Source organism: Mustela putorius, unplaced genomic scaffold (assembly GCF_011764305.1).
Source record: "Mustela putorius furo isolate JIRA1106 unplaced genomic scaffold, ASM1176430v1.1 tig00003972_pilon_pilon_pilon, whole genome shotgun sequence".
Lineage (NCBI taxonomy): Eukaryota > Metazoa > Chordata > Mammalia > Carnivora > Mustelidae > Mustela > Mustela putorius.
Window position 1 is genome coordinate 4572239 of NW_025422115.1, and position 13551 is coordinate 4585789.

Below are 13551 nucleotides of genomic sequence, written 5' to 3' on the forward strand. Positions count from 1 at the left end.
GGCATACCCTCCGACTAGATGTCAACAATTAAAAAACGGCTTTTGTCATTCTAGCATAAAATTTCAGGCAATTAAGTAAATGGACTACCTCACTGACCAGTCATCTCTGAAGCTTTTTTTTCTTTGGGGCATTCTGCACGGTCCCAGAATTTTAGACACACTCAGTGAACTTGCTAGAAACTTTGATTAAAAAAAAAAATGGTGTTAACCAAGATGTATTCTGAGGCCGAAGTTACCTCAAAATAATGCGAACCTCTTTGCCCTACGTTAGCCACACTCCAGAAAGCTCCCCGATCTGGGACGTCCCCAGGCAGGGACCCTGGCTTAGCTGCTTACCGTCGGCGGCGCTGAAGTACTCTGGGTTCACAGAAGCATACAGCACTCCATTGCCCAGCCTGCTGTTATTCCTGTCAAAGGGATAAAATTCAGGTTAAAAAACCCCATCTCCGCGCGTGTCATCTTGGCGCTCTCAGTTCTCTCTGTCCTGTTTTGTGAGGGGCATCCAGAGGAAGGGGGTGTGGGAACTCCTTCCTGCCGCTCTCACCTACGCTCTGTCATCGGGCCCCAAAGCCATCTTGCTAACACGTCCTTGGGCTTCTTCAGGGGCCTCAGGTTAAAGCTTTTAAGGAGACACTGGTTTCTTCACTTCATCAGAAACGGGAAGGCCAACTGGCCAGAAGAGGCTGGACACTGGGTTTGGAAAAATCTCTGCATATGTGAGCAGCGGGATCCGTGAGCAAAGGGGTGGACCATACCGGCCCCAAATACGTTTTCTGTTGTTGCTGAATCCTTACAAAATGTTCTCTTTTTCCTGCAAGGAACCTTTGACGGGAAAATTGGGTCACCCGTTCCGTAAAATATTCCCTCGAGATCCTTAAGACGTTTCCTTAACCTCGGGGTCCCCTCACCAGACCGCGCAGCCACCTAAGGTGTCCGAGCTTCCCCCGGAGTCACTCACCTTTTCCTGTGGAAGACGTACAGCATTATCACAAGCCCCCCCACTATCAGCAGGACAGCGACGGGCAGAGCGATGATCAGGTGGATGAAGTTTTCGTACGTTACTGCAGAAAAAAGGGAAATGACAAAAGTATCACAAGGTGCACAGGCCGGTCGTTTTTTGTTTGCTTTTTGTTTTAGCAGCAAGAATGAGAAAAAAAAATCCCCGAAAATTCCTTTACTGCCCTATCGCAGACTAGGAATTCTGAAGGTAAACAGTATCAGATAGAACAGCAAAACACTCTGAGTTATTCGGGGGGAAAGAAAAAAAAAGATAAAATGAGTACACACAGAGGAGCAATGAGAGTAACTCATTTTTAAAGTACAGTGTACCCTGACATAATAGTTCACGTGGTGGGCTCAGGTAAAGTCATCTTTGTGTGCAATTTAATGACTACTAGTGGACACACACACACACACACACACTCATGCACATTTGCAAAAATAAAAGGAATGGATTCTTAACTATTTAGAGCCCAAGTGATACTGACCCTTGTATTTAGATCATAAATGTATTATTTAATCTGTTTGGTATGAAGCTGGTGTCCTAGTAAGCTCTGTTGACCTTTATCTGTCTTAAGAAAGTTCCAGAGATGATTTAAAAACACCTAACCGTATGGCACCCCTGGCCAAAGTTGTTCTGAATTCTCCCCAGACATTCAGGTACAGTTACAAGCCTGACCGCCACACCTGCTCATCCCTGTCATCAGCACTCAGGTGACAGGTGGGCACCTGGGACGCTGCTGCGCAGCCTCGAAGACTCTGCTGGATACGGGAAGTCACTGTGTTCCCAGGGAGCACCGACACCGAAAAGGTAGACTGCCCACATTTTGCAAGGATGCCCATGTTGCCAGGACATCGAAAGCAAGGCAGAGGAGAGAAGGGAGCCAGGGAAGCTTTCCAAGCACAGAGGAATGGTTGGAGATGACACTGGGGAGAAGCAAGGTTGGCTCCCAATGGGCCTGTTCAACCCAAGCAGTTCGAACCTCATTCTGCAGATGAAAGGGAGCCAGTGTGAGCTCTTGGGCCCCACAGTGAATGGAGCACATTTGTGTATGTTGGGACAGCGGTGCTGGAGGACAGTCTGTGGGGGTGCTGGTGGCATGGAGGAGGCACGGCCACATCTCGGAGGGTGCCAGAGGGCAGGAGAGGATCTGGCTAAGTTCTGCATTACCCAGCCCAGACCTCACAAGGAGACCAGTGCTCCGTGGCTACCAAGGAAGAAGACTCACAGAGATGGACGGTCCTCCCCAGGGTCACACAGGCAGCTGGGAAGCCATGGTCCTGGGACCGTTCCTGCCCCCACAGCTCAGACCTGTCCCCCATGGCAAGCACCCTGCAGGCTGTGAAAGGAGGCAGTGGTGGTGGCAAAAGGGGCTGGATTTCAGGGATACGGAAGAGGAAGAATCAATGGGACTGGGGTTTGAATGGCAAATGGGTGGCTGGAGAGAGAGAGAGAGAGAGAGAGAGAGAGGAGAGAGAGAGGAGAGAGAGAGAGAGAGAGAAGGATGTAAGGTTCCAGGCTTGCATGGGGCATGGATCATGGCGCCACTGACTGACCTTGGGAACAAAGGACAGAGAGCTACTCGGAGGGCAGCAACCATGACTTGGGTTCTGGTACTCATGGGAGTGGGAGGCACTCATGGGACCACCCAAGTAGAGATGTCTATATGGAAATGATGGAACTCACTGGGGACCCAGGGACACCTAGTAAAAGTCACACATCAGTGATTATTTTGCCACTAAAAATCATCACCATTATGACTCTTTATGGATTATTAATGCTATTTTGATTTTTTAAATCAAGGACATTTTCATCAGATCGTTCTCAACATGGATGGATCTCCTGCACTTTCTAATTCCCGAAAACACTCTCAAATTATCACTGCTGTTGGGAAACCAGCCAAGTTTTAGTTTTTCCTCCCAAGGACAACTTCTTACATTCGTATCACTTAGCCTACTGGTCAGGTTGTACCGTGTTCTGAGTTTCACATTTCAGTGGGGACATGGAGAAACTGGAACACAGCCGGAGAGGAGAACAATGATGAAATGGCTAGAAAATTGGTCTCTGTGACTGGGCAACAAGAAAAGGCCAAGAGACTGGAGATTATTTAGTCTGAAGAAGGAAAGTCTGAAGAGTCATTTAATAGCATTCAAGCACATGAAGGGTTCCTAAAAGGACAGTGGTTGCCAGAAAGCTTGCAAAGCTTCTGTCTCCTCTGAGGATTAAACAAGAGGAAAAGAGACTGTGCGGTAGCAGGAGAGTCTTGTCCGACATAGGGACAAATAGTAAAGCAGGCATGTAGATTTCATTTTCCTGCAGTACGTGCCAACTTCTGCTGGAAGGAGTCCATCAGAGGGGCTCTCTGGGTTCCCAGTGGCATCCCAGCCCTGCCAGGGTTAAAGACGGGGTAGCAATGGCAGAGGGGAATGTGTCCTCTCCAAAGAGAAGCCAAGTCAGCTATTTCAAAGACTGCGGCCTGATGCTACGCCGCTAAGCCTAGGCTCTGTTCCTATGGGATCCATGCAGAGGAGAGAGAAAAGAGGAGAAAAGAAAGCCAGCCACAGCTCTGGAGAGGGTTCTAGGCATCACTGGGAAGGTTCTAGCACTGGACCGGGTGGCAGAGGCTTGCTGGGGAGAGCAGGTTAGTGGGCCCCATGGAGAATTCAGACTCTTTGAGCCGATGGAATCATCTGCCGAAGCTGTTTACCCCTAAAACCAGAACTCAGGCACAGTGCCAGGCTCATCAAATGCTACTTCAAGGTCTGCAGTCCTATGCAGGCCATTCTTCTTTTGATATCTGTACTATTAGGATTTTCAAACACCTGTCTTTGATTCTTAGGTACTAACCAGGTGGATAGCTGGATTGGTTGAATCCTGAATTTTTAAAAACTGAGATGCTAGATCAGGGTAGCCCAAATGTGGACCCCGGGAGGGACCACAGACGTGAGGACCACCCACTGAACCCCAAAGTAGCACCAGTCAGCACGGTGGGCTGCTCTTTCAAGTGGGACAGTGAGGAACAGCGTCTGGCCAAACTGGATCCCATAATCTGAACAGGAAATCATCTGAAAAACTGGGTTCCTAATAAGAAATGGAAACTCAACGTGGAAATAACGAGGAATATTTGTGTCACCAAATAAAATACTGTGTTTTCTTGGCCCAGCAAGCACAAGGCCCGTGGTGTACTGACACATGTTACAAAACTCAGTTTTCAAATCTGAAAGCCTTGCCTAGTACGGTCTTCTAAAAATTCCGTCTTGTCAACAGCTTGAGCATAAAATCACGCTGTGCACTTTCCATGCGTGCAGGTGCTTTAAAAGTACATCTGTATTTTTTCCGATAGGCAGTGAAGGAGATAAGGCCTTAGTCTGAGACGCTGTCACAAAGACTCTTACCCTGGAACAGGCTGGACCCAATGGCCTCCAGGTTTTGGTCACCCCTTGGGATTCTAAGCTCTGAGTCTGAGTCCTAACCAGTAGCCCAAATCAGATAAGAGTTGGACTGGTCAATTCAGGGCTTTGTAAAATGCTTCCCACGTAAAACAAGTTGAGAACAAAGGCCTCCTGTTGAGCCCCTGACCCTCAAAAGGGGCTCAGACCCTCTCCCTACCCATCAAATGAGGTGGGAACTCCAAGCAACAGCTCCCCGTGCTCGAGCTCCCAAAGGAGGAGCTGGCAGAAGTGTGACCCTTCTGAAATCCGGCCAACTCCATTCCAGTGGAAAATCAGAAAGGCAGAGAGCGCCCCGACAGCTCAGGCTTTCCCATTCCCAGCCCAACCCCCTTTCGTGTTTTCTCGTTACTGCTGCTTCTCCAAGCCTTACTTTTGGCTGGGACATAGAAGAACACCGGGTCTGTCCAGGACCCATTCCCGGAGAGAGAGGTGGCCTGGATCCGGGCCGTGTAGTTCCCCGGGTTGAGCCGGTTAAGCTTGGCGCCCCCATACTTCCTGTACTCCTGTCTTGATACGCACTCCCGCTGGTCCTGGGGGAAACAGAACACAAGTGCCAATTCCCCGCAAACCTGTGAGAAATGGGTGCCTCTTGCTGCCCCCCCCCCCCACCGCCTCATGCCTGACTCTGATCCCGATTTGCAATACAGGGAAGGAAGAGAGTGTTGAATGGCCATCTTCCAGTAACTGTAAATGCACCCAAGTTCTAACCAAACAGATCTCTGTTTTGATAATCAAAAAGAGCCCCACAAAGGTGAAAAGTTCTTAAGGACAATCTAGCTTCTGCAGAAAGATCATTTTCTGTAACAAAGTCGTTTCCTACGGGGAGAACCAGCACCCCTCCTCATCTACTCTGAGTACTTCCTCAGAGACTGTGGGGCTCATGGAAAGACTGAAGCCTTACTGACTCAGCTCCTCATTTTCTGGGGCTAAGTCCTCCACTAACCGGGAGGCGGTCTGTTCTGCCCGGCCAGTGCGTGCCATCGGTTGGAATGGGGACCCCGATGTGGACCACTGAGCCAGTCTTACCTCGACTTGTGATCCGTATTTTATTTCATACATGAGAATCAATCCGTTGGGATTCTCAGGTTCTGGCCACTTGAGAAAGATGGAGTTTTCAGGCCTCGACTCCCAGGTCACAGGCCCAGGAATGTCATCTGCCCCTTCTGCGTGACAATTGAAACAAGCGAGAAAGTCAGACTCGGGTCCTCCCCCGCTGGGGTGGGCTACCCTGAGCACATCCTCCCCAGTCCGTGTGAGCAGGGCTGAGGACGGGGACCGCACAGACCCCCCCAACAGCCGGCTGCTCACATGTAGCATGGGGTTTGGAAGCCAAGCAGTCTATTGATGGGTCTCAGGCTTGCTCCCCCTTAGCAACCCAACCTCCCCTGCAAAAACAGTCTGCTCTGTCAAGTACAGTTGGAAACCCCGGCAGCCTGAGTAACTTATTTCTGGCTTTTGGCTTCTACCCCTCGAGAAGGGAAACTGTGTGATGCCTCAAGCACAAGCAGCATCGAAAAGGCTCCTTGTGAGCGGAGGCGGTGGCCACAAGCCTCCAGGCGGCGACACAGAGCTTTCCAGGTCTAAATCTACATGCATCTACGTGTGGCAAACTCAACCTTGATGTGGGCGTGAAGGACAGCCTGGAGCTGGGCCTCCGTCCACCCTTCCTCCAGCCATGGCTAGCTGAGGCTGGGGGCTCACGCTCTTGCTTTAAGCAGTAAGCCGGGCAGTGACCTGGAGTTTCTGCAAGTTACAGCCAGGGAAGGCTCTTCTGTCCCTCCCAGAAGGTGGGGAAACTGAGGCCAGGGAGTTGGCAGTAGCCCTGAGACATGCCGTGTGTCAGCGCCAGAATGGCATCCTGGAGGGCCCTTCTCCTAGACTCCACTTCTGGGCTCCTCTGCTAGCTGCTAACCCCGGGCAGAAAAGAGAATGGGCCGTTCCCCTATCCTTAAACATGGACGGTTGGCAATGTGAACAACAGACAGCTTTTTAACTTCCAAGGGGAAGGTGAAGACCCAAGAGGCAGGACCAATGGCTACTCCAGTAGTTGACCTTGAGGAGCAAAGGTCACCCTGAGTCAAGGCAGCTAACAGATTCCACGGAACCTGATGACTCAGGAGGGACCAGGCAAATTTATGTGTGCACAAACGGGGACTACGGCCATGGGAATGTACAATGTGAACGAAGTGGGAGCAGGGGAGTTGACCCTGAAGGGCAGTGCCTGCTCTTGTAGGACTTTGTGCAAAGACTGAGTTGGAAATGATGTCACTATGAAGGGACTCCATTCCCTGGGCTGCTGGTCTACCACGCTGCCTACAAATAACCACACATTCTCTAATAAGCAAGATGGACACTAAGGGTCATTGCCCTGGATGACAGATTCTGTGTTCATAAAACACAAGCTTCTCCACTGGGCTGTGAGTGAGTCAGGAGAGGGGTTCGCTGGATCACACCCTACCTGCAGGCATGGTTCTTGCAAAAACAAAGTTGGAGGCACTGCAGCCCAGCTTCTCAGCCTCGTGGTTACAGCTGTGGATGTCAATGCGGTACAAAGTGAAAGGCCGCAGGTTGGAGATTACAGTTCTCTCCTTGTTATCCACTCTGCTCTCAAAGAAAGGGTATTCTGTCTCGAGCTCTTCTGGGTCTGTGATATTATAGGTGTCCACCACTGTGGTGTTCCTGCCTCGGCTGGACATGGTGGTGTTGGTGACTTGTGTGACGTCTCTCCGCTTCCTTTCAGGTCTGCAAAGAAGAGAAAAAACTTGGTTTGGAAGTGCCGCTACCTCTTTTGTCCTTTCTATGACTTGGGTGAGAGTAACGGAAGAAAAGAAAAAACCCCAAGTTTGGATGAAAGGAGCTATTCAGCCCTTTTGGATAAGAACCAACAAATAATACGGGGATTTCCTTCTTCGTTATTTTGCTTTCTCTACTCTGCAAGCTTCAGAATCGGCACACAAACTGCCCCCTGGCCCCCAGAGTGGTGATTCGATGGTATCTAAAGGCAAAGAAATGCCTCAGTCACTTCTGGCTCTGCAGCCTCTTGGCCCTTTGGTCAGAATGTCTGTGCTCCCCGGTCCACCAGTCTTATGGTTGAGCATTGAACGTGACCAGCCTGCTGGCCACACGAAGATTTATTAGGGGGTGAGGTGAGAGCTGAGCTGTGTGGTACAGGCCCCAGAGGATGGCTTCGCTGACCACCTTTTGTGGAAAGAAAGATACCAAGCAGCAAGCACTTACATGGACCCCCATACCCTTCCCTTTGGGGCTCCCTCTGACCCTGTCTTCCTCTGAGACCCCAGTGTCTGGATTTTTCACACTCCTGGAGGTCTTTCCAGTCTGGCTTGCCTCCCACTCAGCAGCGACCTCCTGTGGCCTCTCCCAGGCCCTGCTGTTGACAGGGGTAGAGCGGCTCAAGGCCTGGACTAAGGCTCAGAACAACAGCTACAAAAGCAATAGGACAGCAAAAGAGAAATCAAAAGAGAATGTTCGCACCCAAAGGGCAGAAGAGGTGATCCGCGCAGCTGGTGAGGGTGACTGCTCCAATGGCTGCTGCTGTGGGATGTGGAAATAAGGGCTTTGGGCTCCCCTCAGAAACCTTAAAAATAAGCCCCTCGCATTTATAGGAAGCAACAGCAACAGAACATGAGAGTAAGTACCCAGACAAGGAACAGTCACCCGCAGGCCAACTTCCAGCAACAGCGGGAAGCAGGCTGCTGTTGGTTCTACACTAGGGCTGTCCATGGGCCTCACTCCTCCCGTGCATAAGCAAAGGGTCCCAGAACAAAGCTCATCTGGGAAAGAAAACCAAGGGCCCAAGGCAAGGAGAAAGATCAGAAAGTGGGAATGCTCCTCAGTTCTCACGCAGGGGAGAGGGAGAAGCCCCATGGGGAATCAGGGGACCTGAGAAGCCACTTGGGGCTCAGCTGACACTCAGCAGGTTTCTGGTGGGTCCTGATCTGCCTTGAAGTGAAAAGCTTGGAAGGGAAAAGCAGGGAGCTTGGGGGAAAGGGCTTCTGGCTCCCTAGTCTGCCTGGCCCATGGATTTCCCTGCAGAAAATGCTATCACCGCTTTTGTGCAGTGACCAGTGGGTCCTAACCTAAAACATCAACCCAAATATGCTCATCCCACCAGATAGAGAACTGCAGGGTCAGGCCGTGCACTGATGGCCTCACTGTATTCGCTTTCACCATACCGGGGAAGGAAAGCTTAGAAGAGGAGGCTGACCATTTCCCATCCTCACACTCTACACACCAACCAATCTTCCCAAAAGGGAAGGACACAAAGAACTACATTTATCACTGGAGAACCCTTTTCTGACATCTACCAGAGCGATCTTCAAAACCAACACCACCCATAAAACCAACACCACACATCCTCGTGTCTATGAGAGAGAAGTTGGCTTGGGTTTAATCCACTGCAAATTAATACTCTGCCCAAACGCCTCCCATAGCCCATCCCCATTTACCTGGGATTACAGCTGTTACTAGTGACACCAAGTTAGGGGCTGGAGGAGGGAGGCCACACGGGACATTATCAGGAAGACAAGGTATAAGGCAAGCAGAATGGCACACCCATGGTTCTTTGTAAACAGCCACATTTCCAAATAGTGTGACCAACAGCAAGGATCACTGTCAGCTTTCCCCACTCCCACTCCATGACCCCACTTACTCTATTGGAAAACCCTGCGGTCTTCAACATCTGTCAACATTTCAGTTACTTAAACTCAACTATGTGATTTAAAAAAAAATAAAGGCCGTGGTCAAAGACATTCACCACCAGATATGGACTCCAGAAAGCAACTTAACAAACTCTAGCTTCCAATCCACTTTAAACCACATGGGACACGCTGGACAACATGTAACATACCCAACCTGACTTGACTGGCTTGTTCTTAGGATCAACAGAAAGAGGGGCACCAGGGTAGCTCAGTCAATTAAGCGTCTGCTTTCGGCTCAGGTCATGATCTCAGGGTCCTGGGACCGAGCCCTGCATCGGGCTCCCTACTTGGTGGGGAGCCTGCTTCTCCCTCTCCCTCTCCTCCCCACTCATGTTCTCTCTCTTGGAATTTCTGACACTATCTTTCTCTCTCTGAGATAAATTAAATTCTTAAAAAAAAAAAAAAGAATGAATTGAAAGAAAGAAAAGTCATCTTTGGATAGTTTAGTTGTAAAACAGAAAACCTTCCTTTATGATTCATTCTGCCAACTAGACATTCCTTCTATCAAAATTTTTGCAAATTGTGTGGACATGAGATTTATATCCTCGGTAGGAGGCATTAAAAAAAAACAATTCAAAGTGTGTATACATCGCGGTCTCTCACTGTGGGCAAATATAGTATTTATGGTCATCCCATGAAAAGACAAAATAGCAGGTCAGACTTGTCTTAGGACAGATAGTGTCAGGGCCAAATGGGCGAGGCGAGCATCCATCAGGGGGAGGTTGGCATAGAAAACTTATTTTGAATTTGGCAACAGGAACACCAGCATTACTAATACCTGCGTCGACCACAGCTCTGCCTTCGCATTGCCCGATCTTGCGTTCCCCACTGACGGGAAAGAAAGGCACTGCTTTGTGGCTGCAGACTGAAAGCTCGTGGCCCTTTGGCAAAACTTCTCCAAAGCCAGGGCTCAAAACCTGAACCTCTAGCGGGCCGGTGAAATGAGACAGCAACGGGGCCCACGGCTTCTGCTAGGGAATAAACAGACAACTCCTGCCCATCTGCTTTGCGTCCGCAGGAAGTGCCAGTAGCTGCGCTTCTGCCGGCACGGGGGTGGGGGTGGGGGATGGGGGGAGGCAGCCCACATTGAGTAGCCATGCCACCAAAGGGCAAGGGCCCTAATGTGTCAAAATGTAAAGCTAAGGGCCAAATGGATTGTTCAGTAATTAGGCTGCTGAAGAAGTCACTAAGCCTGATTCCTAGTTTGTAAACCTCTTTGAGCTCCTCCAACACTCTTTTTCTTGGAAGTACATATGACCTGCAGACAATTGGGATGGCACCTGAACGCAGCCGCAGGGGGAGAGGTCTTGGGCAGAACAGGTCAGGGGGACCCACAAAGGCTCTCCTACCTTCACAGGCCAGGGGTTTCAACTCCTAGAGAGGAGAGGAGGGGCAGAAAGGCATGAAGCAATGAGAAACTTTGTTCTGAAAAGAATGCCCGCCACTCTAAGTCGTCTTTCTTAATGATTTTTCAAAGTCAAATGGGTATCTTGGAATATTACACAAACATCAGGGAAGTCACTCGACGGGGAAAAAAAAAATCACTTTAAAAGCCATTTGTAGTTACAATCCAAGTACACCTTTAAGGGCCAGGGCATTAAAGAATAAACTGAATTTACGGGCTTCTGGTGCCTCTCACGGTCGGGGGCACAAGGAACAGCGATCACAGAAGACGCTGGGTGGTGGGCTGGTGGCAGGGGTGCCGTGGGGACCGGGAGCACTTAGGTGCAAGTGGATCCAGGTCCTCTGCTCACAACTCAGGCAAGGGCCGGTTTGTAAACACCGCACTGTGATCTCTCAGGAGGAAAAGAGAGACAAGGACCACCATTCTGTTTCCATCTCCTTCCCCAGACAGGGCAGGTCTACCCTGCTGGACTCCTCTCCATGCTTTTGTTTTGTGTGGGTGTTTGCGTGTGTTTTAAGATTTTATTTATTTATTTGACAGAGAGAGAAAGAGAGATCTCAAGTAGGCAGAGAGGCAGACAGAGGGAGAGGGAGAAGCAGGCTCCCCGCCAAGCAGAGTCCGATGTGGGACTCGATCCCTGGACCCTGAGATCATGACCTGAGGTGAAGGCAGAGACTTAACCCACTGAGCCATCCAGGCATCCCGCATGTTTTTTGTCTTTTAAACCATTTCTTATTGTGGTAAGATAAAATTTTTGAACAAATATTACCCAAATCTTGCCATTTTAGCCATTTTTAAGCATACTGTTCAGACACTGATTGCATTCATGATTCTGTACAATCATTATTACCACTGTTTCCAGAAGTTTCCATCACCTCAAACAGAAGCTCTTAGACCCATTAACGCCCAACTCCCCATCCCCCTCTCCCCCGGAGCCCCCTGGAAACCTGAATGCACTTTCTGTCACCATGAATTTGCCTCTGGTGAGGCTTTGCAGGTAAGGAATTCTACCATATCTGTTCCTTTCACATCTGGCTTCTTTCACTTAGTGTAATGTTTCAAGGTCAATACCAGCGGTGCCCTTCATCAGAATCGCATTCCTTTTTATGGCTGGATAATATGCCATCGCGAGCCTAGACTGTATTTTGCTTATCTATTCATCCGCTCCTGGGCACATGGGTTGTTACCAACTTTGGCTGCTGTGACAAGTGCAGCTTTGCACCTCTACCTCCCTCCATTTCTGTCCCCACTTGGCAGACCCAGGGACTGAAGCAGGGCAGCAGAGATTCCTGGGGACAGGGGCTGCATTGCCTCGAAAGGCTGTCCTCTCTGCTGCTTCGCAAACCTGCTTGTCGCAGATGTCTGTGGCATCTGGTTGTGTCTGGGAGTTGGGCCACTTTCAAAACTCACTCTGGTTTTCTCCCTCTTGCTTCGCTTCTCCTCTGCCGGGCTTTGAGAGGCCGCACGGAGAAGTGGGATGTGCCAGAGGGCCCTTGCGGGTCTCCATGGTCCGTTTGCTGGTCTCCATGGGTGGGGGCCTCTCTGAGTTTCACTTCCTGTCCCCGCAGCTGAGAACCCACCTGCCGTCCACGGGATGCCTTGTGGCTGAGGCAGTGGCACTGACGTGCCCGTGGCCCCCAGTGGCACAATCCCCTGGTCTCCCTTTCCTTCAGTGCTTTCTGCCTGCCCCAGGCACCCACTCACCCAAGCTGATGGACTGTTCTTGTTGTTCTATTGTTCCCCCCTCGATGGCTACAGGGTTCTGCCCCGAGGCTGCTGACCTCACAGAACCTCTGCATGGGGAGCGCGCCACAGAGCCTGCCTGAGGAGCGTCAGCCCGCAGACATTTTCAAACGACACCAGGTACCTGGGCACAAAGATGGAGTTGTGCAGGAAGTTCTCAAAGACTTTGCGGTACTCGGCCTCCTCCTTCTCAGCCTGCTTCTCGGCCTCCGTTTTGGGGCAGGCGCAGCAAGGCCCCTTCTCTCCGCCGCACACCTCAGTCTTGGGATTCTCCGTCACCTCCTCGATGTCGATGGTGCCGTCGGCGTACTTCCTGATGGGGATTTTGTCTGCTCGGGAAAGAGAAGCCCGACAAGAGCAGACATGAAGGCTAAGCTGGGTGGGCCAGTGGGCCGGTGGGCAGAAGGGGGCAGCCGTCAGCACGCTTAATGGAGAATGTGGTCGGTTTCCGAGGATGGGCTGGAACTGTCAGGGGCTACGTGGTACGTTGGAGCACGGATACTCCAGACGGCGGGAGTTTGGTTCCAGGTCCACACCCTCCCCGCCACGGGCAACCCCCACCTTACCTTTGGAGCAGTAATTGTGCCGGTAAAGGTAGCTGTCCTGTGGCTGCCGTTGCCACCTCACAATGTAGTAACTGAGGTTGCCGTTGGGCAGGGACGGCGGGTTCCACTTTACGATGAGCTGGGAAGAGGAGTTGGATGCGGAGAGAACATCCAGGGGAATGGAAGGAACTGGAAAGGGGAACACAGGCCATTTCAGAAAATGGAACGCACCCTGAATCCAGGCGGCCACTGGATCACTGAATCACTATAAGCCTACAAGAAGCCACGGATTTGACCCGGACACGGAAACGGTGGTGAATGCAGACACACAAACTATGAAGGGAACCTTCTTTTGAAATCACATTAAGTGCCTGCATTTCTCTTTGTATTAGCTACTTTCAGATCACCTCTGTGGAAACAGGACGGAGAGGCCCGTGGAGAAAGTTACGGGTTACAGGTGGGTGACTTAAAAACTTACAGCTAATTCCAACACCAGTCCAACCACCAGTCTCCAAATTGCTGGACTCCAGCAGTTCTAGCAAGTGGTGGAAAGGACTGATTTGGGTTTCATTTGAGGTTCTGGAGCTGTGATAAAAGTGGCAAGATGCCAAAATGAAAGTGAGAAAGGGGGAGAGTGTGTGTGCACACACGCGTGTGTGCAAGGGGTATGTAAGAGGCATGGAAGACG

At 50.6% G+C, this 13551-nt stretch overlaps 1 protein-coding gene across 1 annotated transcript in view; it reads right to left on the reverse strand.

The window, feature by feature from the left end:
• The window catches only part of IGF1R (insulin like growth factor 1 receptor), a 298344-nt gene that overhangs the window by 33462 nt on the left and 251331 nt on the right, over window positions 1-13551 (reverse strand). Inside the window, exons 9-15 of the mRNA XM_004759809.2 lie at window positions 12885-13052; window positions 12443-12647; window positions 6911-7194; window positions 5479-5615; window positions 4823-4982; window positions 959-1061; window positions 337-407 (exon numbers count right to left, since the gene is read on the reverse strand). Of these exons, the coding sequence (XP_004759866.1) occupies window positions 337-407; window positions 959-1061; window positions 4823-4982; window positions 5479-5615; window positions 6911-7194; window positions 12443-12647; window positions 12885-13052 (1128 nt within the window). The remainder of the gene's footprint in view (window positions 1-336; window positions 408-958; window positions 1062-4822; window positions 4983-5478; window positions 5616-6910; window positions 7195-12442; window positions 12648-12884; window positions 13053-13551) is intronic.